We start from the raw sequence: 26,268 nt of genomic DNA, 5'->3' as shown, positions 1-26,268 counted from the left end.
TGTATACACAGCCCCCCATATTGTATACACAGCCCCCCATATTGTACACACAGCCCCCCATATTGTATACACAGCCCCCCATATTGTACACACAGCTCCCCATATTGTACACACAGCACCCCATATTGTACACACATCACCCCATATTGTACACACAGCACCCCATATTGTACACACAGCCCCCCATATTGTACACACAGCACCCCATATTATACACACAGCACCTCATATTGTACACACAGCCCCCCATATTGTACACACAGCTCCCCATATTATACACACAGCACCTCATATTGTACACACAGCACCCCATATTGTACACACAGCTCCCCATATTATACACACAGCACCTCATATTGTACACACAGCTCCCCATATTGTACACACAGCACCCATATTGTACACACATCACCCATATTGTACACACAACACCCCATATTGTACACACAGCCCCTCATATTGTACACACAGCTCCCCATATTGTACACACAGCCCCCCATATTATACACACAGCACCCCCATATTGTACACACAGCCCCCCATATTGTACACACAGCACCTCATATTGTACACACAGCACCCCATATTGTACACACAGCCCCCCATATTGTACACACAGCCCCCCATATTGTACACACAGCACCTCATATTGTACACACAGCCCCCCATATTGTACACACAGCCCCCCATATTATACATGCATCACCCCATATTGTACACACAGCACCTCATATTGTACACACAACACCCCATATTGTACACACAGCACCCATATTGCACACACAGCTCCCCATATTGTACACACAGCTCCCCATATTGTACACACAGCCCCCCATATTATACACACAGCACCCCCATATTGTACACACAGCACCCCCATATTGTACACACAGCACCCCATATTGTACACACAGCCCCCCATATTGTACACACAGCACCTCATATTGTACACACAGCCCCCCATATTGTACACACAGCTCCCCATATTGTACACACAGCTCCCCATATTGTACACACAGCCCCCCATATTGTACACACAGCTCCCCATATTGTACACACAGCACCCCATATTGTACACACAGCCCCCCATATTGTACACACAGCACCTCATATTGCACACACAGCCCCCCATATTGTACACACAGCCCCCCATATTGTACACACAGCCCCCCATATTGTACACACAACACCCCATATTGTACACACAGCACCCCATATTGTACACACAACACCCCATATTGTACACACAGCCCCCCATATTGTACACACAGCCCCCCATATTGTACACACAGCACCTCATATTGTACACACAGCACCTCATATTGTACACACAGCACCCCATATTGTACACACAACACCCCATATTATACACAGCCCCCCATATTGTACACACAGCACTCCATATTGTACACACAGCACTCCATATTGTACACACAGCCCCCCATATTGTACACACAGCACCTCATATTGTACACACAGCACCTCATATTGTACACACAGCCCCCCATATTGTACACACAACACCCCATATTGTACACACAGCCCCCCATATTGTACACACAGCACCCCATATTGTACACACAGCCCCCCATATTGTACACACAACACCCCATATTGTACACACAGCACCCCATATTGTACACACAGCCCCCCATATTGTACACACAACACCCCATATTGTACACACAGCCCCCCATATTGTACACACAACACCCCATATTGTACACACAGCACCCCATATTGTACACACAACACCCCATATTGTACACACAGCACTCCATATTGTACACACAGCCCCCCATATTGTACACACAGCCCCCCATATTGTACACACAGCACCCCATATTGTACACACGGCACCTCATATTGTGCACACAGCCCCCATATTGTACACACAGCACCCCATATTGTACACACAGCCCCCCATATTGTACACACAACACCCCATATTGTACACACAGCACCCCATATTGTACACACAGCCCCCCATATTGTACACACAACACCCCATATTGTACACACAGCCCCCCATATTGTACACACAACACCCCATATTGTACACACAGCCCCCCATATTGTACACACAGCACCCCATATTGTACACACAGCACTCCATATTGTACACACAGCCCCCCATATTGTACACACAGCCCCCCATATTGTACACACAGCCCCCCATATTGTACACACAGCACTCCATATTGTACACACAGCACCCCATATTGTACACACAGCACTCCATATTGTACACACAGCACCCCATATTGTACACACAACCCCCCATATTGTACACACAACACCCCATATTGACAGAAAAACACAGAATTGTTGACATTTTTGCAGATTTATTAAAAAAGAAAACCTGAAATATCACATGCTCCTAAGTATTCAGACCCTTTGCTGTGACACTCATATATATAACTCAGGTGCTGTCCATTTCTCCTGATCATCCTTGAGATGGTTCTACACCTTCATTTGAGTCCAGCTGTGTTTGATTATACTGATTGGACTTGATTAGGAAAGCCACACACCTGTCTATATAAGACCTTACAGCTCACAGTGCATGTCAGAGCAAATGAGAATCATGAGGTCAAAGGAACTGATGTATTCCTTATAAAGCTTGCTGCACTTCAGAAATAAAAAAAGAGTGACAAATTAATATCACAGATATACAGGACATAAATTTTGTTTTTTTTTTTTAACTTCAGACCTTATTTTCCATGCACATGGAAGGGACAGGAGTTCTGACTGCAAAAAGGGACAGGAGTTCTGACTCCAGATGTCAAAAAATTCAGTCCCTTGCATTCAGGCATGCCAGACGCATTCCCTAGGTTTGATCCCAGTAGGGTTATAGGACACTGGGAGAAGGTCAAATCATCTATCATGATTTTTTAGTAAGAACTTAGGACTTGTGTTCATAGGAGTATTATGGTTTGAGGATGCAGCATCAGAACTTATCTGACCTGTTTACCCGACCCGATGGGTTTATGGATCGGCGGGTATCCTTCATATCGCCCCCCTGGAAGAACTGGATGTAGCTAGCCAATATTAGTCTTCTACTCATACTATAGACTTAGTCCCCCGTAGTAGGGATCTGCTTAATTTAACACTCATTGGTACCGAGAGGCACCATTGGTGTTTGGAATGGATTATGGTCTCAGACACCTGTTATTTATGGAATAGCTACTATCAGTTCTTACCAGGCTCCTTTCTGCTTAATTTTAATGCATCTACCTGCAGTGGTATAAGGAGCCTGGGGATATAGAACACTTTCACATCTGACATGTCACCATTCAGATGGGAGGACATGGGTATGCTTGGGTACATACCTGTCCAGTCCTCAGCCCAGGGAATAAGCTTCCCTTAATCTATTATCCTTAAGTGGCTTTTTCCTTTTGACCGTGGCTATGGCAAATAAATTTAAAGGGGACCCACAAGGATTGTCTGTCAGGGAGCCTTTTCTAAATCATTCTCCTGAACAGACTAGTGGTTTAAAACCAGATCCTCTTTGTTGGCCAAAGTAGTTCCTTGTTTCACAGAACAAGTCTGATTAGTCTTTTTAGTGGTCCTAAGCAGCAGTTACAGGCATGATAGACCACGATTGCTAGAAGGTTGAGATAATCAATCCTTCTAACTTACAAAATTCACAGGCTCTCAAATTCCATCTTTAAGGGCCCATTCCACCCAGACCCTGCATCCGAAGAGAAGGCATCGGTGGAGCAGACCTGCAGATCAGGTACATGATCCAGCTAGGGTACCTTCATAATGTACCATGGAGTGGAGGTAAAACTCAGTTCAAAACCTGGCATTTGGCAGAATGGCCTTGCAGGCAGGGGTGAGGAGCAAGGGGAAGGGTGGGGACTTATAACAAGCTGTCAATTGATTGTGTTTCCTGTAGAGAGGAGCAGGGATGAGGTTCGAGTTCGACTCGAACAGAGAACAATTTGGGGTGTTTGCAGCAGATTCGAAAGCCGCGGAACACCCTTTAAAAGTCTGTGGGAGAAATCAAAAGTGCTAATTTTAAAGGCTTATATGCAAGTTATTGTCATAAAAAGTGTTTGGGGACCCGAGTCCTGCCCCAGGGGACATGGATCAATGCAAAAAAAAGTTTTAAAAACAGCTGTTTTTTCGGGAGCAGTGATTTTAATAATGGTTAAAGTGAAACAATAAAAGTGTAATATTCCTTTAAATTTCGTACCTGGGGGGTGTCTATGGTATGCCTGTAAAGGGGCGCATGTTTCCCGTGTTTAGAACAGTCTGACAGCAAAATGACATTTCAAAGGAAAAAAAGTCATTTAAAACTACTCGCGGCTATTGCCGGTCCGACAATACACATAGAAGTTCATTGATAAAAATGGCATGGGATTTCCCCACAGGGGAACCCCGAACCAAGATTAAAAAAAAAAAAAAAAAAATGGCGTAGGGGGTCCCCCTAAATTCCATACCAGGCCCTTATCCGAGCACGCAACCTGGCAGGCTGCAGGAAAAGAGGGGGGGGAACGAGAGAGCGCCACCCCTCCTGAACCATACCAGGACACATGCCCTCAACATTGGGAGGGTGCTTTGGGGTTGGCCCCCCCAAAACACCTTGTCCCCATGTTGATGGGGACAAGGGCCTCATCCCCACAACCCTTGCCCGGTGGTTGTGGGGGTCTGCGGGTGGGGGGCTTATCGGAATCTGGAAGCCCCCTTTAACAAGGGGACCCCCAGATCCCGGCCCTCCCCCCTGTGTGAAATGGTAAGGGGGTACAAAAGTACCCCTACCATTTCACAAAAAGTGTCAATGTGAAAAATGACAAGAGACAGTTTTTGACAATTCCTTTATTTAAATGCTTCTTCTTTCTTCTATCTTCTATCTTCCTTCGGTTTCTTCCTCCATGTTCTTCTGGTTCTTTCTCCGGTGTTCTCGTCCGGCATCTTCCTCCATGGCCTCTTCTTCCCTTCTTCTCCTCGGGTCACTTCGCATCCATGATGGGAGGCTCCTGCTGTGTGACGCTTCTCCTCTTCTGATGGTTCTTAAATAACGGAGGACGTCACGGGGAATGCCACAGGGAAGTCCCAGTCAAGTCCCCGTGCGTCAGAGGGGGGCGGGGTCACCGGGTGGCCCCGCCCTCCATTATTTAAGAACCGTCAGAAGACGAGAAGCGTCACACAGTGGGAGCCTCCCATCATGATGGATGCGGAGCGGCCCGGGAAGAAGACGCCATGGAGGAAGATGCCGGATGAGAACACCGGAGGAAGAACCAGAAGAAGAAGATGGAGGAAGAAACCGAAGGAAGATAGAAGAAAGAAGAAGCGTTTAAATAAAGGAATTGTCAAAAACTGTCTCTTGTCATTTTTAACATTTTTGACTTTTTTTTTGTGAAATGGTAGGGGTACTTTTGTACTCCCTTACCATTTCACACAGGGGGGAGGGCCGGGATCTGGGGGTCCCTTTGTTAAAGGGGGCTTCCAGATTCCGATAGGTCCCCCGCTCGCAAACCCCCACAACCACCGGGCAATGGTTGTGGGGATGAGGCCCTTGTCCCCATCAACCCTCCCAATGTTGAGGGCATGTGGCCTGGTACGGTTCAGGAGGAGGGGCGCTCTCTCGTCCCCCTCTTTTCCTGCGGCCTGCCAGGTTGCGTGCTCGGATAAGGGTCTGGTATAGATTTTGAGGGGGACCCCCCACGTCTTTTTTTTTTTTTTTTTATTTTGGTTCGAGAAGCCCCATGCAGTTTTTATTAATGAACTTCTATGTGTATAGTGGGACCTACAATTCATTAATAGCCGCGAGTAGTTTTAAATGACTTTTTCTCCTTTAGAAATGTCATTTTGCTGTCAGACTGTTCTAAACACGGGAAACATGCGCCATACAGGCATACTATAGACACCCCCCAGCTACAAAATTTAAAGAAATATTACACTTTTACTGTTTCACTTTAAGCATTATTAAAATCACTGCTCCCGAAAAAACGGCTGTTTTTAAAACTTTTTTTTTGCATTGATACATGTCCCCTGGGGCAGGACCCGGGTCCCCAAACACTTTTTATGACAATAACTTGCATATAAGCCTTTAAAATTAGCACTTTTAATTACTCATGTTCGTGTCCCATAGACTTTAATGGTGTTCGCGTGTTCAAACAAATTTTTTGCCTGTTCGCATGTTCTGGTGCGAACCGAACAGGGGGTGTTCGGCTCATCCCTAGAGCCCCTCATCTTTCAGGTGTGCCGTCCTGGAAGGTTCGTAAAAATAACGTTACCGGATAATTGCAGGATAATTTCATAGTTCAGATGGTAGACACACCAACTAGAATAAAGGGTTACTGGATCTACTGATTACCAACAATACAGACCTGATCACAGATGTGGAAATACAGGGCAATTTAGGGAACAGCGATCACAGGTCAATTGGCTTCAGTATAAATCACACAAATAGGAAACATAAGGGGAATACAAAGACACTGGATTTCAAAAGAACCAACTTCCCTAAACTACAAACCTTGCTAGAAGGCATAAATTGGGATACAATATTAGGAACAAAGAATACGGAGGAGAGATGGGTTTGCTTTAAGAGTATATTAAATAAGGGCATTAGCCAATGTATCCCATTGGGTAATAAATTTAAAAGAGCGAACAAAAGTCCTGGATGGCTTAACTCCAATGTAAAAATGCATATAAAAGCAAAGGAGAAGGCCTTCAAAAAATACAAGGTTGAGGGATCATCATCAGCATTCAGACTTTATAAAGAATGCAACAAGAAATGTAAGGGTGCAATAAGGACGGCTAAGATAGAACATGAAAGACACATAGCGGAGGAGAGCAAAGAATCCGAAGAAATTCTTTAAGTAAATAAACAGTAAAAAAGGGAGGACAGACCATATTGGCCCCATAAAGAATGAGGAAGGACATCTGGTTACAAAGGATGGGGAGATGGCGAAGGTATTGAATTTATTCTTCTCCTCAGTCTTCACGAGTGAATCGGGGGGCTTCAGTAACCAAAACTGCAGTGTTTATCCTCAGGACACAACACAGGAAGCACCTACATGGTTAACAGAGGACAGAATTAAAATTAGACTTGAGAAACTTAACATTAATAAATCACCGGGACCAGATGGCTTGCATCCGAGGGTACTTAGGGAACTCAGTCAGGTGATTGCCAGACCGTTGTTCCTAATTTTTACAGTCTACTGACTGGAATGGTACCAGCTGATTGGAGAAAAGCCAATGTAGCACCAATATTGAAAAAGGGCCCAAAATACGTCCCTGGGAATTACAGACCAATTAGCCTAACATCAATAGTATGTAAACTCTTGGAGGGGATGATAAGGGACTATATACAAGATTTTAGTAATAAGAACGATATCATTAGCAGTAATCAGCATGGATTCATGAAGAATCGTTCTTGCCAAACCAATCTATTAACCTTTTATGAGGAGGTGAGTTGCCATCTAGATAAAGGAAGGCCCGTAGACGTGGTGTATCTGGATTTTACAAAAGCATTTGACACAGTTCCCCATAAACGTTTACTGTACAAAATAAGGTGCGTTGGCATGGACCATAGGGTGAGTACATGGATTGAAAACTGGCTACAAGGGCGAGTTCAGAGGGTGGTGATAAATGGGGAGTACTCAGAATGGTCAGGGGTGGGTAGTGGGGTTCCCCAGGGTTCTGTGCTGGGACCAATCCTATTTAATTTGTTCATAAACGATCTGGAGGATGGGATAAACAGTTCAATCTCTGTATTTGCAGACGATACTAAGCTAAGCAGGGCAATAACTTCTCCGCAGGATGTGGAAACCTTGCAAGAAGACCTGAACAAGTTAATGGGATGGGCGACTACATGACAAAAGAAGTTTAATGTAAAATAATGCATTTAGGTGGCAAAAATATGAATGCAATCTAGCTTTGGGGAAGGGGGTGCACCCCCGAAACATGTTAGCTGAACCCTGTGCTCTGTGCATGTCCATGCAGTGTTTATGGCCTTTGTCAGTTGCATTTTGTGAGTATTCATTTTTATACAAAAGTTTCTTATTAAATTATCTCTGGTAATGCACTAGGTGTGCGCGCCTTCCATGTCTGTTTTCTTGAAGTTCCTTTCGGATTACCCCTTCTGAGGAAGGCAGCATCCACCTAGTTCTGGGATACCATATATACCTTTCACACCATCATTTTATCTGTCATCTTTTACTCCTCACCTTGGAAGACCTATTAGCGCTGAAGTGACTGTTTGTTTTTTGTCTATGAATGCAATCTATAGACTGGGGGGAGAACCTCTGGGGGGATCTAGGATGGAAAAGGACCTGGGGGTCCTAGTAGATGATAGGCTCAGCAATGACATGCAATGCCAAGCTGCTGCTAACAAAGCAAACAGAATATTGTCATTAAAAAGGGGGATCATCTCCAGAGATAAAACGATAATTCTCCCGCTCTACAAGACTCTGGTCCGGCCGCACCTGGAGTATGCTGTCCAGTTCTGGGCACCAGTCCTCAGGAAGGATGTACTGGAAATGGAGCGACTACAAAGAAGGGCAACAAAGCTAATAAAGGGTCTGGAGGATCTTAGTTATGAGGAAAGGTTGTGAGCTCTGAACTTATTCTCTCTGGAGAAGAGACGCTTGAGAGGGGATGTGATTTCATTGTATAAATACCGGACTGGTGACCCCACAATATATAAATACCGGACTGGTGACCCCACAATATATAAATACCGGACTGGTGACCCCATAATATATAAATGCCGGACTGGTGACCCCACAATATACAAATACCGGACTGGTGACCCCACAATATATAAATACCGGACTGGTGACCCCACAATATACAAATACCGGACTGGTGACCCCACAATATATAAATACCGGACTGGTGACCCCACAATATACAAATACCGGACTGGTGACCCCACAATATATAAATGCCGGACTGGTGACCCCACAATATATAAATACCGGACCGGTGACCCCACAATATATAAATGCCGGACTGGTGACCCCACAATATACAAATACCGGACTGGTGACCCCACAATATATAAATACCGGACTGGTGACCCCACAATATACAAATACCGGACTGGTGACCCCACAATATATAAATACCGGACTGGTGACCCCACAATATACAAATACCGGACTGGTGACCCCACAATATATAAATGCCGGACTGGTGACCCCACAATATATAAATACCGGACTGGTGACCCCACAATATATAAATGCCGGACTGGTGACCCCACAATATACAAATACCGGACTGGTGACCCCACAATATATAAATACCGGACTGGTGACCCCACAATATATAAATACCGGACTGGTGACCCCACAATATATAAATGCCGGACTGGTGACCCCACAATATATAAATACCGGACTGGTGACCCCACAATATATAAATACCGGACTGGTGACCCCACAATATATAAATGCCGGACTGGTGACCCCACAATATATAAATACCGGACTGGTGACCCCACAATATACAAATACCGGACTGGTGACCCCACAATATATAAATGCCAGACTGGTGACCCAACAATAGGGAGAAAACTTTCAAAAAGACTTGTGGCCATAAACTAAAATTAGAAGAAAAGAGGTTTAACCTTAAACTACGTAGAGGGTTCTTTACTGTAATGCCGCATACACACGATCAGAAATTCCATCAGAAAAATTTTGGATGGTTTTTCCGATGGAATTCCGCTCCAGCTTGCCTTGCATACACACGGTCACACACAAGTTCTCTGAACTTTCGACCGCCAAGAACATGATGACGTACAACACTACGACGAGCCGAGAAAATGAAATTCAATGCTTCCGAGCATGCGTCGAATTGTTTCCCAGCATGCGTGATTTTTTGCGCGTCCGCATTGCATACACACGATCGCATCTTCGGATAGGAACTTTTTCCGACCGATCAATAGAGAACCTGCTCTCAATCTTTGCTGGCTGGAATTCTACCAGCAAAAGTCCGATGGAGCCATACACACGGTCGGAATTTCTGACCGAAAGCTCTCATCTGACTTTTGCTGGCAGAATTTCTGATCGTGTATGTACGGGGCATTAGAGTCCCTTCCACAGGCGGTGGTCTCAGTGGGGAGCATTGATAGTTTCCAGAAACTATTAGATAATCACCTGAATGACCGCAACATACAGAGATATATAATGTAATACTGTCACATAATCACACAACATACAGAGATATATAATGTAATATGACATATAATCACACAACATACAGAGATATATAATGTAATATGACACATAATCACACAACATACAGGGATATGTAATGTAATATGACATATAATCACACAACATACAGAGATATATAATGTAATATGACATATAATCACACAACATACAGAGATATATAATGTAATATGACATATAATCACACAACATACAGAGATATATAATGTAATATGACATATAATCACACAACATACAGGGATATGTAATGTAATATGACATATAATCACACAACATACAGAGAGATATATAATGTAATATGACATATAATCACACAACATACAGAGATATATAATGTAATATGACATATAATCACACAACATACAGAGATATATAATGTAATATGACATATAATCACACAACATACAGAGATATATAATGTAATATGACATATAATCACACAACATACAGAGATATATAATGTAATATGACATATAATCACACAACATACAGAGATATATAATGTAATATGACATATAATCACACAACATACAGAGATATATAATGTAATATGACATATAATCACACAACATACAGAGTTATATAATGTAATATGACATATAATCACACAACATACAGAGATATATAATGTAATATGACATATAATCACACAACATACAGGATATATAATGTAATATGACATATAATCACACAACATACAGGATATATAATGTAATATGACATATAATCACACAACATACAGAGATATATAATGTAATATGACATATAATCACACAACATACAGAGATATATAATGTAATATGACATATAATCACACAACATACAGAGATATATAATGTAATATGACATATAATCACACAACATACAGAGATATATAATGTAATATGACATATAATCACACAACATACAGAGATATATAATGTAATATGACATATAATCACACAATATACAGAGATATATAATGTAATATGACATATAATCACACAACATACAGAGATATATAATGTAATATGACATATAATCACACAACATACAGAGATATATAATGTAATATGACATATAATCACAAAACATACAGAGATATATAATGTAATACTGACATATAATCACACAACATACAGAGATATATAATGTAATACTGACATATAATCACACAACATACAGAGATATATAATGTAATATGACATATAATCACACAACATACAGAGATATATAATGTAATACTGACATATAATCACACAACATACAGAGATATATAATGTAATATGACATATAATCACACAACATACAGAGATATATAATGTAATATGACATATAATCACACAACATACAGAGATATATAATGTAATATGACATATAATCACACAACATACAGAGATATATAATGTAATATGACATATAATCACACAACATACAGAGATATATAATGTAATATGACATATAATCACACAACATACAGAGATATATAATGTAATATGACATATAATCACACAACATACAGAGATATATAATGTAATATGACATATAATCACACAACATACAGAGATATATAATGTAATATGACATATAATCACACAACATACAGGATATATAATGTAATATGACATATAATCACACAACATACAGGATATATAATGTAATATGACATATAATCACACAACATACAGGATATATAATGTAATATGACATATAATCACACAACATACAGGATATATAATGTAATATGACATATAATCACACAACATACAGAGATATATAATGTAATACTGACATATAATCACACAACATACAGAGATATATAATGTAATATGACATATAATCACACAACATACAGAGATATATAATGTAATATGACATATAATCACACAACATACAGGATATATAATGTAATATGACATATAATCACACAACATACAGGATATATAATGTAATATGACATATAATCACACAACATACAGGATATATAATGTAATATGACATATAATCACACAATATACAGGGATATATAATGTAATATGACATATAATCACACAACATACAGAGATATATAATGTAATATGACATATAATCACACAACATACAGAGATATATAATGTAATATGACATATAATCACACAACATACAGAGATATATAATGTAATATGACATATAATCACACAACATACAGAGATATATAATGTAATATGACATATAATCACACAACATACAGAGATATATAATGTAATATGACATATAATCACACAACATACAGAGATATATAATGTAATATGACATATAATCACACAACATACAGAGATATATAATGTAATATGACATATAATCACACAACATACAGAGATATATAATGTAATATGACATATAATCACACACATGGGTTGGACTTGTGTCTTTTTTTTCAACCTCACTAACTAACACCATATATCCCTGGGGGGGGGTAATAAAATGGCCACAGCCTTGTTGGTTTATTCATCCTGTCCCAGACATACCCGGGGTCACCTGGTAATTTGTGCCATTGTTACAGGAACATAAAGGGGGTGGAAAGTCCTTAAATAAAGGAGGTCATTGTATTGGTGGGTATTCATGTTTTCCATATCCTTCTCTCTGTGTAGATTGGAGGTTTATACAGACATGAAGTGGACATTTTTACATTACATATGCAGGCTCTGCTTAATTTACAATGCAGAAAATGTAGAAAATGTAGTTGGGGGGCCAGTAGGTGGTAAAAAAAACTTCAACTTGTAACTGGAATACACCAGAGGGGCACATACCACCGATGAGCCCCCCCCACACTTTCATCTCAACCGTATTTTCTTCCACCATCAAAAGACCAACCACCGCCTCACGATCAGCCATGATGTCTTCTGATCATATCGCACCTGCAAAGAGATAAAGCAAACCAACCAAATTAAACACAGGAAGGGTGGGTGGGAAAATGCCTGCTTGTCACCGGTCCCTTCTCTACTGCCCAGGAGACCCCACCTATCCCTTAAATCACTGCCACAAACCCCTCCTCATCCTATTGCTCCAACCAATCCACCTCTCCCCCATTCTCCACCTACAAGCCTTGACCCCATAGTTGCTTCCCCTTCTCACCCTGTCATGCCGGCCCTTATTTTCTCTCTCTCTCCAAGCCTTACTGAGTGTTTGCTCAAACAGTTCTCCTTTTTTAAAGTAGTACTAAAGGTGTTAATATTTTTTACTGTAATGCATTCACAGGATTAAGGTATAAAAATACCCTACTTTCACCCCTGCCCCCATCCATATAGACCCCAAACGCTTACCTGGTGTCTTTCTCACATCCGTCGGGTCCTCCACTATCTACATTGCTCCCCAAACTTCCTGGTTGAAGAGGGTAGGTGAGGGCTAGACAAGCAATTGGCTCCTGCCACTGCGGGTCGGGATAGGAGGAAGGAACAGGGGTGGGGCTTGCTGTGACTGTATATGTCAATGGACCCACATAGCCCCAGCCTGGAGCCTACATACATGGTCGTCTCCTTCAAGAGAAACTCCCTAAAAGACACCTGCAAGCAGGAAAGGTGGGATGGCAGTTCTGGGACCGGCCAGCTAAACAAATGGAAACCTTCAGAGAAGCAGACTACATACAACGTGGAAGTCTGGACTTGCTGGAATGGAATAAAAAATGAGGGTATATTATCACTTTGAAGTAAACACTGGCATAAACTAATCAAAAAATCTTCCCAATTCACTAAGTGTTCCCTATAATGGGATCATATAAACATCATTGCGGATAGTATTTGTTGGGCCCTTGGTAACGTCTGAAGAACCTTTCTGTCAGAAACCATGAAATCAGACCGAGACAGAGGTACAGTTAAATCACACTTGTTTAATAATAAAAGTAAAAAGAACAAACATAGTAAAAACATAGCCAAAGTTCAGTAACCGGAACAGATAGTCAGCCAAGCCAGAAGCCAGGGATCAATGCAGTTGAATAGCAAGCAGGATCTGGAGCCAAAAGGATGTCAGCAAAGCAAGTCTTTACACAGGAATGCAGGAGATAGTCTCTGTGATGTTGACCAAGGCAAAGGCAGAGATTCACTGGGCTGGATGGCATAAGTAGGCAGGACTGACGAGCAGGATATCATCAACAGGTGAGTACCTGTGGAGAGATAGGAGCTGGCAATTAGCGGACAGCTGAGTGACCAGCTCTGAGAAGGAGGGGCTGAGCCCAGTCCTGACACTTCCTAAGCCCTCCCTGTATGTGGGAAAAGTGCCGCTCCGTCACAAACTCTGTCTTTCATTTCTTATATGTGTAGAAGGTTTTATTACAGCTTCTGTGTTATAATAATCTGATCCACTAATCTGCTGAGTGCGGCCTTCACATCACTATTCCTAAAAGTGTATATGAAAGGATTTAGGAGCGGAGCAATAATGGTGTACATCACCGCAATCAGTCTATCCTGATCCATGGAGTAACTTGACTTCGGCCTGAAATACATGAAAATCCCGGAGCCATAGAATATCATCACCACCACAAAGTGAGAGGCACAGGTGGAGAAGGTCTTCTTCTTGCCAGAGCTCAGCCGGATATTCAGGATGGCAGACAAAATCTTCCCATAGGAAATGATGGTTAATATAAAGGATCCAACAATGACAGAGCCGCTAATTAGAAAAACAGTCACTTCGTTGGCCCAAGTCTGGACACACGCCAGTTTAAGTAGAGGAGGGATGTCACAGAAAAAGTGATTGATTTTATTGGCACAGAACGGCAAGGTGAAGGTCAGAGCCGTGTGTATCGAAGCATTGACTGCCCCAATAATCCAAGAACCAAAGATCAGCTGAAGACATGTCCTCCTGCTTAGAACAACGCTGTAGAGGAGCGGGCGACATATTGCGTTATATCGGTCGTAGGCCATTGCCGCCAGCATGTAGCACTCTGTACCTCCCAGCAGCAGGAACCAATACATCTGGGTGAGACAACCAACATATGTAATGGTTTTATGTTCTGCAAGGAGGGTGGACAACATTTTAGGGACGGTGGACGAGACGTAACAGATTTCTAAAAAGGAAAAATTGCCAAGGAAAAAATACATTGGTGTGTGCAGATTTGGACTGAGCCATGTTATCAGGATAATTGTTAGATTGGCTAAAAGAGTCAATACATAGATACCAAAAAACAATACAAACAGCAAAACCTGGAGCTCAGAGATGTCCGAGAGCCCAGCAAGCAAGAATTCAGTGAATGCAGTAGTGTTTTCAATGATCATGGCATGATTCGACCCTGTAAATACAAACAACAATATTAACAATACAGTAAATATAAATTATAGAAATTTATATTTTTGGGTTTCTTTATGGTACATCTAAAGGCAAAATGTTTTATTCTTTTTGGTTAAAATAAAAAACTCCAAAATACTCAAAGTGGCTTAAGAGTTTTGAGTTCCTCCTTACATCAGAGGACAGGGCTCACCGCTGGAGAATCGGAGGACAAGGACCCCTGGCAGGACACTTGGCAGAGCTCCTTTCCCATCCCAGCACTATATACAGCCCCTCCCCCCCCCCCCCCCCCCACACTACACAGGACAATCTGTCAGTTTTCACAGGGTGTATCTGGCTTTTATGTTGCCCTTCTGACCTGTGAAATTCTCTGGTCGGAAAGGCAGTGTAGTTGCAGTAGGCAGATACTCCCTGTGCAGATCGTAGCTGACTGGCTGTGTTGTAAAGGAATGTGATTTCAGCTCTGCGGAGGAGGAGCAGTATAAAGTGCTATAATGGGAAAGGAGCTCAGCAGCCGGGCATAGCATCCAGGGCAGAGGGGGTGGTTAGGGGGCTTGGGGGGGGGGGGCGCAACTTAGATATGGGGGGCAAAGCCATGTGACACAAAATCTGGAGCCTGCAACCCCATCAACATTATGGCAGCACACCATAATCGATTGCCTGCTCTACTACTAGCATCACTGCAACAACTGCCTCTCTGATCAGTTTGAGTGCTGACATTGTGGAGAGCAGACCTCTGCTGTAGCCTGCTGCAGCGGCTCGTAAGCAGCTCCGGCCACCCGGCCTCCCATCCTTGGGTCCTGACTCATCCCGACTCCCCCTGCGGTAGCTCACCTGCTCCCCTCTCCTCCATCCGCCACCTCCCCATCCTCACGCCACATAGCAGCTAGCCGGCCGCTCGGGGCTCTCTACGGGTCCGAGCGGCTCCCCTTATAGCAGCATCCGGGACCCCCTCCCCGCTCTTAACGGTCCTCCATTCGGACCCCCGCCCCGTCCAGTCAACCAGCCGGCCCCCAGGCAACTCCGCGGTCCGGCTCAGCCCCCCTCGCACTACCACTGGACCCCCCACCCGCACCTCCCTCCCTGACGCCGCCCTCAGCCAGCCGGCCGGCCGCACAGGATACTCCGCGGCTCCGGCCTAGCTCGGCTGCCAGCAGCGGGCGCCCCCCCCCCTTGCTTACCTTCCCACCGGATTCTCCCGCACACCTCCGCTGGACGTCCGGGAACACCGCAGGAAAGTCCGCGGCTCGGGCCTGGCCGGCGGCCATCTTGGTACACCCACCGCCGTCCAGCCGCGGCTCAGGCCTAGCCGACGGCCATATTGGCACACCCAGGCCGTCAGTGCAGCAACTGAAGACCCCTGGTGCAGCATCTGAGGCCACCAGCCCCCAGCCGGGTCCCCCCCCCCCCGGTTGGACCCACTATCCCTGATCCCTCCTTCTGGCACCCCCCCCGGGACACCACCGCAGCCGCAGTCTAATCACCGTAGGCTAGCTGCTAGATTCTGTGGGACAGACCACGGCTGCGGCTTAGTTTCCTGCAGCCAGCCACTCATCCCCCCCTCCCATTTTTTCCAACAGAGCCCGCACCCCTCCACACCTGAAGCACCCCTCCAGGAGGCTACTCCAATTCTACCATCCTAGACGCAGCCACCGCACCACCTACCAGTAAGTAGTGTCGGTCCCCCCCCCCCCCCCCCTCGTCCGCCGGACCATCCTACAGGTAAGCCACCAGGGGTACTCCAACAGTTGATCCAGGGGCCAGTCCGATCGCCCCTCGGGGGGTCAGGAAGGAATTTTTTCCTCTGCTGCATTATTGGCCCTCGCAGCTAGGGGTTTTTCGCCTTCCTCTGGATCAACAACAGGGGGGTAGGCAGCCGTACCCTCCTCAAGTACCTTGCACCCACACCAGCCCATCGCCACACCACTCCAGAAGCAGCGGGTAGCCATTAGACCCCTCCATCCCCCCACAAGTGGATCATCATCACTTCAGTACCACCATCAGAACTCCTGTCCTACTAGCAACACCATCCTCCTCATCATGTGCAACTTTAAATACACAGCAGACACCATCCACAGGCTAAGAAACACCGCCGCAACTTTACCGATCACCACTCAAAAAAGACTAAAAAAAGAACAATTACTAAGAACCAACCCACAATCAACCAGGAAATACAAGGAGACACCGATCCAACCGCAACAACTAGCATGCGCCTTAATCAACACCAGATCCGCAGTCAAGCACAGGCTGGAAATCCACGATTTCGTCATCGAAAACAACTTAGATTGCCTCTTCATTACAGAAAGCTGGCTAACACCTGACTGCAACACCATCCTAACTGAACTGGTGCCCGAGAACTACAGTATCCTAACCGAGCATAGAATCAGAAAAAGAGGAGGAGGCCTAGCAGTGATCTTCAAATCTCATCTTGGATTCACCAAACCAAACGTACAGGACTCAGTGCCTTTCATGGAAACACTCTCACTGCACCTCCAAACAACACCTCAAGACACCATTCACATACTACTATGCTACAGACCACCAGGACCAAAGACCAATCTCCTCACGCCGCTCACTGAATTCTTCTCGATACACACCTTGAAAACCAAAAACCTGCTGGTACTTGGGGATTTTAACCTGTGGGCAAACTCTGCCCAAGACCCCACCGCAACCGCCTGCGTCAACCAAATGGAAGAACTTGGCCTTCAACAACTGATAAACTCCCCCACGCATGGTTCAGGACACACTCTAGATCTTCAAACAGAATATGGACATCAACGTATTTGACAACACTCCGCTACCATGGACGGACCACCATGCTATCAAATTTAAAATCACCACTAACACCATCCTCCAAAAACAGAAACACGTAACAGCCACACACTGGAATAGATCTCAGAAGAAACTTCACTCTGATCTCTTCAAAACTACATTATCGAGCAAAATTCTTTTGCTAAACTCAAACCTCTCAACAGAACAAACGCTCAACTCCCTAAACAATGTACTACTACAAACAGCAGACTCGGTGGCGCCAAAACGCAGAACACTCATGCGCAAAAAAAACTCAAGTTGGTTCAATGGTACTCTCACCCTACTCAAGCAAGAACGTAGAAGAGCTGAAAGAGCATGGAGAAGAAATCCTACCAAGGAAAACCATGCTAACTACAAAGCACCCACAGTGAAATACCACAAGGCAATCTTCAAAGCCAAAAAAGAACATTTCTCAGACACCATTTCATCCGCCTTAAACCGTCCGCGGGAACTTTTCAAAATAGTGGCTCAGTCTATGAACCCGACCTGCTTAGAGCCCCCAGGAAACGATACTCAAGAATTCTGCAATGAGTTATCAGATTTCTTCATCGACAAAATCGACAACATTCGGAAATCAATCCATCAGAAAACAACTATCACCCTCACTGAACCAAAGCAAAAAGAGGATATCGACACGAACATCACTCAACCACCGAATTTCTTTTTGTCCCCAATCACCATAGACACAACTAAAAACATCATCAGAAGCCTTCGAGACAGCACATCACCGAACAACATCATCCCCACTAAACTGCTTAAAGAATGTTCCGACATCTTGGCCCCCACCCTAACACATCTCATAAATCAATCATTCAAAGAAGGGACTGTGCCAACCTCCCTCAAGCAAGGCATCATCAAACCTCTGCTAAAGAAAGCCAATCTCGACCCTAAGGACCCTAACTGCCGCATACCAATAACTAGCCTCAACGCCATCTCCAAGATCATGGAAAAAGCATTAGTACAGCAGCTACAACACCACCTGGAGACACACCTCCTCCTGGACCCTCTGCAATCAGGCTTCCGCCCAGGCCATGGCACAGAAACAGCACTTCTCAAAATATGGGACGACGCCCTTGAAGCAGCAGACGACGCAGAACAGAGTCTCCTGGTACTGTTAGACCTCAGCGCAGCATTCGATACAGTGGACCACAATACTTTACTTGTCCGCCTCGCTGAAGTAGCAGGAGCTACAGGTTCTGCTCTAAAATGGTTTACATCCTTCTTAGAGAATCGCTCCCAGACAGTGAAACTAGGAACATTCACCTCGGAAACCCGGGCAGTCTCCTGCGGAGTCCCTCAAGGATCACCCTTGTCACCAGTACTATTCAACATATACATCCGCCCACTTCTCAATATCATCAGGAAAACCGATCTTTGCTTCCATTCATACGCTGACGACACCCAACTCTACCTTCGCATCAACGGACAAAAAGATCTTCATGAGCAATTACAGAAATGCCTCACCTTAATAGATGACTGGATGTCCACTAGCTCCCTCAAACTTAACGGATCAAAAACAGAGCTTCATCTCCTACATGCCAACAAAAATTCCAAAATAAAGACTCCGTGGACACCTCCCACCATCCTTGGACAGACCATCTCCCCAAGCACCAAAGCCAAGAGTCTCGGAGTCATTTTTGACTCAGGAATGACAATGGATGCACAAATAGGATCAGTGGTGAGCGGATAACACCATCTCCTCCGCCAACTACGTAGACTCATCCCCTTCATCCCAGAAGAGGACAAAGCGGCAGTTGTGGGAACAATCATCAATTCCCGACTCGACTACGCAAATTCGCTCTACGTAGGACTACCCCAATATCAGCTTGCGCGCTTACAACTCATCCAAAACACGGCGGCAAGACTGTTAACAGGAAAAAAACCCTGGGAATCCATCTCCCCCTCCCTAAAGAGCCTACACTGGCTAACCCTGAAGAATCGGATCACATTCAAGACCCTCTGCCTCACCCACAAATGCGTACAAGGAAACGCCCCACCATATCTCCGCGAGAAAATAAAACACTACACACCGAATCGCAGTCTTCGATCAGCTAACCAAAACCTCCTTACCATTCCCAAATACCGCTACAAAGCAAAGGGAGAACGAAGATTCGCAGTCCAAGGACCTCGACTATGGAACGCTCTTCCTACTAACATCCGCATGGAAGAAAACCACCAGGCCTTCAGAAAAAAACTAAAGACCTTCCTTTTCTGAGAAGCTGACATCAGAGAATGCATCCAGCGCCTTGAGGCGATTCAGTTCGCATTTGCAGCGCTTTACAAATCATTCATTCATTCATTCAGAATACCCAAAATCCTTGACTTCAGGGAAAAGGAGATCCATTATTTATTACCCATCTCAGAGAGGGAAGGAAAGATTTGATGTAAAACAAATAAGTGTAGAGTATCAAGTACCTTTTTAAAAAGTTATACTCCTCTAGATGGATGCAGGATTGGTCTGATGCTGAATCTGTCCCCCGCCACTTAGAAGTCTCAGAACTGAACGATCAAAGACCGCTGATTGCTCAGTTCTCGGTCTTCAGTATGAAGACAGTGGTGACTATCAGATCCCAAGATGGACTCTAGGTAACATAGAAGGGCATATTGTATGTCCTAGGGTATGAGTAGCCTAAAAAATTCAGGACATCGAGGTACAGAAAATCCAGAAAGGCAAATAAACCAAATACCTGGTTAAAGGTTCCAAAGAAGAAGCTACAGGTGGAAGCATGAGCATTCAAACTAAATGGAAGAAACTTCCAGGAGACCAAACTTATTAATAAAGCAATAACCCATAAGCAGGGCTGGGCACCTATGTGCCCCACATCTCCTGTGAGGTACCATGGGTCCCTCCCTGGCACTTTTGTCACCAACACTGTCTGCAACAGCTGGTATCTCCCCCCCCCCACCGGTTTCCTCCTGCAATAACAATTTACCATTTTCATGCTGAATACTGGATGACCTTGTCCTGGCACAGCCCACAAGTGAAAATGAGGATTTACCGCTAAACAAATGGTGTGCAGCTGTGAAATCTGGAGTTCCTGTGGGAGACAGACTTGCGATATTACAGGTGTACTAGCGATAGTCTGGGGTACTTCTGTCTCATCAACAGAGCTTCTACATTTTAGCGGGCTCAGAGTGAGAACCAGGGGGTTTGGGCATGTCATTGTTAAGTATGTGGCCAAAAGGACACCTTCTCAACTGTACGTAAATAAGGTGTTGTTTAGACATACCCTCTATGTTCCAGCCACATAGCCAAGTACCTTTACATATGGACAGACATTAGTGTCTCACAAGACAAACACCAACTTCAATGTCTCAGACGGCCATCATAACTGACATGGGGGTCTTTAGACAGTTCCTGAACATTTTCTTCTGTGTGAAAGCAGTCCCTTCTTATAGGGCGTACACACGGTCAGACATTGTTCGGACATTCCGACAACAAAATCCTAGGATTTTTTTCGACGGATGTTGGCTCAAACTTATTTTGTCTACACACGGTCGCACAAAGTTGTCGGAATTTCCGATCGACAACCACGCGGTCACGTACACCACGTACGACGAGACTAGAAAAGGCCGGTTCAGAACCAAGCGCGGCACCCTTTGGGCTCCTTTTGCTACATAGTTACATAGTTACATAGTAGGTGAGGTTGAAAAAAGACACAAGTCCATCAAGTCCAACCTATGTGTGTGATTATGTGTCAGTATTACATTATATATCCCTGTATATTGCGGTCATTCAGGTGATTATCTAATAGTTTCTTGAAGCTATCAATGCTCCCCGCTGAGACCACCGCCTGTGGAAGGGAATTCCACATCCTTGCCGCTCTTACAGTAAAGAACCCTCTACGTAGTTTAAGGTTAAACCTCTTTTCTTCTAATTGTAATGAGTGGCCACGAGTCTTATTAAACTCTCTTCTGCGAAAAAGTTTTATCCCTATTGTGGGGTCACCAGTACAGTATTTGTAAATTGAAATCATATCCCCTCTCAAGCGTCTCTTCTCCAGAGAGAATAAGTTCAGAGCTCACAACCTTTCCTCATAACTAAGATCCTCCAGACCCTTTATTAGCTTTGTTGCCCTTCTTTGTAGTCGCTCCATTTCCAGTACATCCTTCCTGAGGACTGGTGCCCAGAACTGGACAGCATACTCCAGGTGCGGCCGGACCAGAGTCTTGTAGAGCGGGAGAATTATCGTTTTATCTCTGCAGTTGATCCCCTTTTAATGCCAATATTCTGTTTGCTTTATTAGCAGCAGCTTGGCATTGCATGCCATTGCTGAGCCTATCATCCACTAGGACCCCCAAGACCTTTTCCATCCTAGATTCCCCCAGAGGTTCTCCCCCCAGTCTATAGATTGCATTCAGATTTTTACCACCCAAATGCATTATTTTACATTTTTCTACATTGAACCTCATTTGCCATGTAGTCGCCCCTCCCCCATTCATTTGTTCAGGTCTTTTTGCAAGGTTTCCACATCCTGCGGAGAAGTTATTGCCCTGCTTAGCTTAGTATCGTCTGCAAATACAGAGATTGAACTGTTTATCCCATCCTCCAGATCGTTTATGAACAAATTAAATAGGATTGGTCCCAGCACAGAACCCTAGGGGACCCCACTACCCACCCCTGACCATTCTGAGTACTCCCCATTTATCACCACCCTCTGAACTCGCCCTTGTAGCCAGTTTTCAATCCATGTACTCACCCTATGGTCCATGCCAACGCACCTTACTTTGTACAGTAAACGTTTATGGGGAACTGTGTCAAATGCTTTTGCAAAATCCATATACACCACGTCTACGGGCCTTCCTTTATCTAGATGGCAACTCACCTCCTCATAGAAGGTTAATAGATTGGTTTGGCAAGAACGATTCTTCATGAATCCATGCTGATTACTGCTAATGATATCGTTCTTATTACTAAAATCTTGTATATAGTCCCTTATCATCCCCTCCAAGAGTTTACATACTATTGATGGTAGGCTAACTGGTCTGTAATTCCCAGGGATGTTTTTTGGGCCCTTTTTAAATATTGGTGCTACATTGGCTTTTCTCCAATCAGCTGGTACCATTCCAGTCAATAGACTGTCTGTAAAAATTAGGAACAACGGTCTGGCAATCACCTGACTGAGTTCCCTAAGTACCCTCGGATGCAAGCCATCTGGTCCCGGTGATTTATTAATGTTAAGTTTCTCAAGTCTAATTTTAATTCCGTCCTCTGTTAACCATGGAGGTGCTTCCTGTGTTGTGTCCTGAGGATAAACACTGCCGTTTTGATTACTGAAGCCCCCCGATTCACTCGTGAAGACTGAGGAGAAGAATAAATTCAATACCTCTGCCATCTCCCCATCCTTTGTAACCAGATGTCCTTCCTCATTCTTTATGGGGCCAATATGGTCTGTCCTCCCTTTTTTACTGTTTACATACTTAAAGAATTTCTTGGGATTTTTTTTGCTCTCCTCCGCTATGTGTCTTTCATGTTCTATCTTAGCCATCCTAATTGCACCCTTACATTTCTTATTGCATTCTTTATAAATTCTGAATGCTGTGGATGATCCCTCAACCTTGTATTTTTTGAAGGCCTTCTCCTTTGCTTTTATATGCATTTTTACATTGGAGTTAAGCCATCCAGGATGTTTGTTCGCTCTTTTAAATTTATTACCCAATGGGATACATTGGCTAATGCCCTTATTTAATATGCTCTTAAAGCAAACCCATCTCTCCTCTGTATTCTTTGTTCCTAATATTTTATCCCAATTTATGCCTTTTAGCAAGGTTTGTAGTTTAGGGAAGTTGGCTCTTTTGAAATTCAGTGTCTTTGTGTTCCCTTCATGTCTCCTATTTGCGTGATTTATACTGAAACTAATTGACCTGTGATCGCTGTTACCTAAATTGCCCCGTATTTCCACATCTGTTATCAGGTCTGTATTGTTGGTAATCAGTAGATCTAGTAATGTTTTATTTCTAGTTGGTGCGTCTACCATCTGACCCATAAAATTGTCCTGCAAGACATTAAGGAACTGGCGAGCCTTAAATGAATGCGCGGTTCCCTCCGCCCAGTCTATGTCTGGATAATTAAAATCCCCCATTATGATAACACTTCCCATCCTTGCTGCTAATCCAATTTGTGATAGGAGATCCGTCTCCACTTCCTCTCTCAGGTTAGGGGGCCTATAGCATACTCCCAGTATTATTTTCCCCTTAGCTTCATCCCTTTGGAGCTCTACCCATAAAGATTCCACCTCCTCCCTAGCCCCCTCAGTGATGTCATCTCTCACATTCACTTGTACATTATTCTTGATATATAGGCATACCCCTCCCCCTTTCTTACCCTCTCTATCCTTGCGGTATAGGGTATACCCTTGAATGTTTGCCAGCCAATCATGAGAGCTGTTGAACCAGGTCTCTGAAATTCCCACAAAATCCAAATCCTCCTTGTACAACAGTATCTCTAGTTCACCCATCTTGTCCGCCAGGCTCCTGGCATTGGTGAACATGCCACATAGTTTAGACCGGTCGCATATTGTCCTCGTATTGGGTGTTTCAAGATTGCAACTTGGACTTGCTACTATACTCACCTTGTGTTTTTGTGCTTTGGTTAACCTACCACTAATGCCCCCAATACTACCCTCTGGAATATCTTCCGCACTGGCTATCACTGTCTCTGGACCCTCCCCCCCATCGCCTAGTTTAAAAACCCCTCTAACTTTTTGGCCATCTTCATTCCCAGCAGATCTGCACCCTCCTCATTTAGGTGCAGTCCGTCCCTTCTATAGTATCGGTTACCAACTGAGAAGTCGGCCCAGCCCTCCAGGAACCCAAACCCCTCCTTACTACACCAGCTCTTCAGCCACTTGTTTACTTCCCTAATCTCCCTCTGCCTCTCTGGTGTGGCTCGATGTACCGGTAATATTCCTGAGAACACTACCTTGGAGGTCCTTTTCCTCAATTTAGCTCCTAAGTCCCTAAAATCGTTCTTTAGGACACTCCATCTGCCTCTGACTTTGTCATTGGTGCCAACGTGCACCATGACAGCCGGGTCTTCCCCAGCCCCTCCCAGTAATCTGTCCACAAGATCCGTGATGTGCCGAACCCGAGCGCCCGGTAGACAACATACTGTTCGGAGCTTCAGGTCTTGGTTACAGATTGCCCTCTCTGTCCTTCTAAGAATTGAGTCCCCTACCACCAGAATCTGTCTTTCCTTTCCCTTCGCCCCCCCACTCTCACTGGAGGAGTTCTTCCCCTGGCAGCTAGGAGAGTCCCTCATCTCCAGCAGTGCTGGTCCCTGACTGGTTACACCAATGTCACTCAATGGAGCGTACTTATTGGGATGCTCCAGTCCTGGATCGGCCTCTCTGGCACTTCCCCGTCTACCCCTCCTGACTGTCACCCATCTACTCTTTGCTAGTGCCGGCACCTCTTTGTCTCCACCCGCCTCTGTGCTGGCCCCTGCCGGCACCTGCCGTGTACATTCCTGGCTCACTTTTAGTATGGAGGGACTTCTCAGTGCTGACAGTTGCTTCCCCAGATTCAGAACCTGGGCTTCCAGGGAAACAATGTGCTTACATTTTGCACAGCAGTATTCGCCCTCGATCGGATGATCAAGGAACGCATACATGCGGCAAGATGTACAAAGAGTCACCTCTCCACACCCGCCGGGCATCGTACCTATTAAATTTAGTGAGGATTTGGGGATTTTACCCTGTCCAAATTACCTAACAACTAGCTTCCTGGCACTAATACACAATACACAATACACTAATACACAATACACAGGTACACGACAAGACAATACACAGGTACACAATACACAAGTATTAACGATCCACACACACTACTCAGACAACACTCAGATACTCACACTACACAGGTACTATGACCCCTGTTATAACCTCCTGTTTTAAACTCTTGTTTTTAACTCCCACTTAATCCAGCTCCACTTACACCAAGCTCCACAGCTTCAAACTGAGCACGCTCAGACTGAGTCCTACAACAAGTTAAATAGGCACCTGGGCACCTGTGAGCAATTAACCACACC

At 44.2% G+C, this 26,268-nt stretch overlaps 1 protein-coding gene across 1 annotated transcript; it reads right to left on the bottom strand.

Moving 5' to 3' along the window:
• Positions 1-14,473: 14,473 nt before the first annotated feature.
• Positions 14,474-15,415, bottom strand: LOC141109935 (olfactory receptor 5V1-like). Its single transcript, XM_073601188.1, has one exon. It carries the CDS (start codon positions 15,413-15,415, stop codon positions 14,474-14,476), a length of 942 nt encoding a protein of 313 aa, XP_073457289.1.
• Between the last annotated feature and the right edge of the window lie 10,853 nt (positions 15,416-26,268).

The sequence above is a fragment of the Aquarana catesbeiana genome, linkage group LG10 (genome assembly GCF_042186555.1).
Source record: "Aquarana catesbeiana isolate 2022-GZ linkage group LG10, ASM4218655v1, whole genome shotgun sequence".
Lineage (NCBI taxonomy): Eukaryota > Metazoa > Chordata > Amphibia > Anura > Ranidae > Aquarana > Aquarana catesbeiana.
The sequence above is the reverse complement of the archived record's forward strand: the minus strand, read 5'-3'. Positions and strand labels throughout refer to the sequence as shown.

Coding starts and splice junctions, on each gene's coding strand:
- LOC141109935 (XM_073601188.1), bottom strand. CDS start 15,415: ATGATCATTGAAAACACTACTGCATTCACTGAATTCTTGCTTGCTGGG.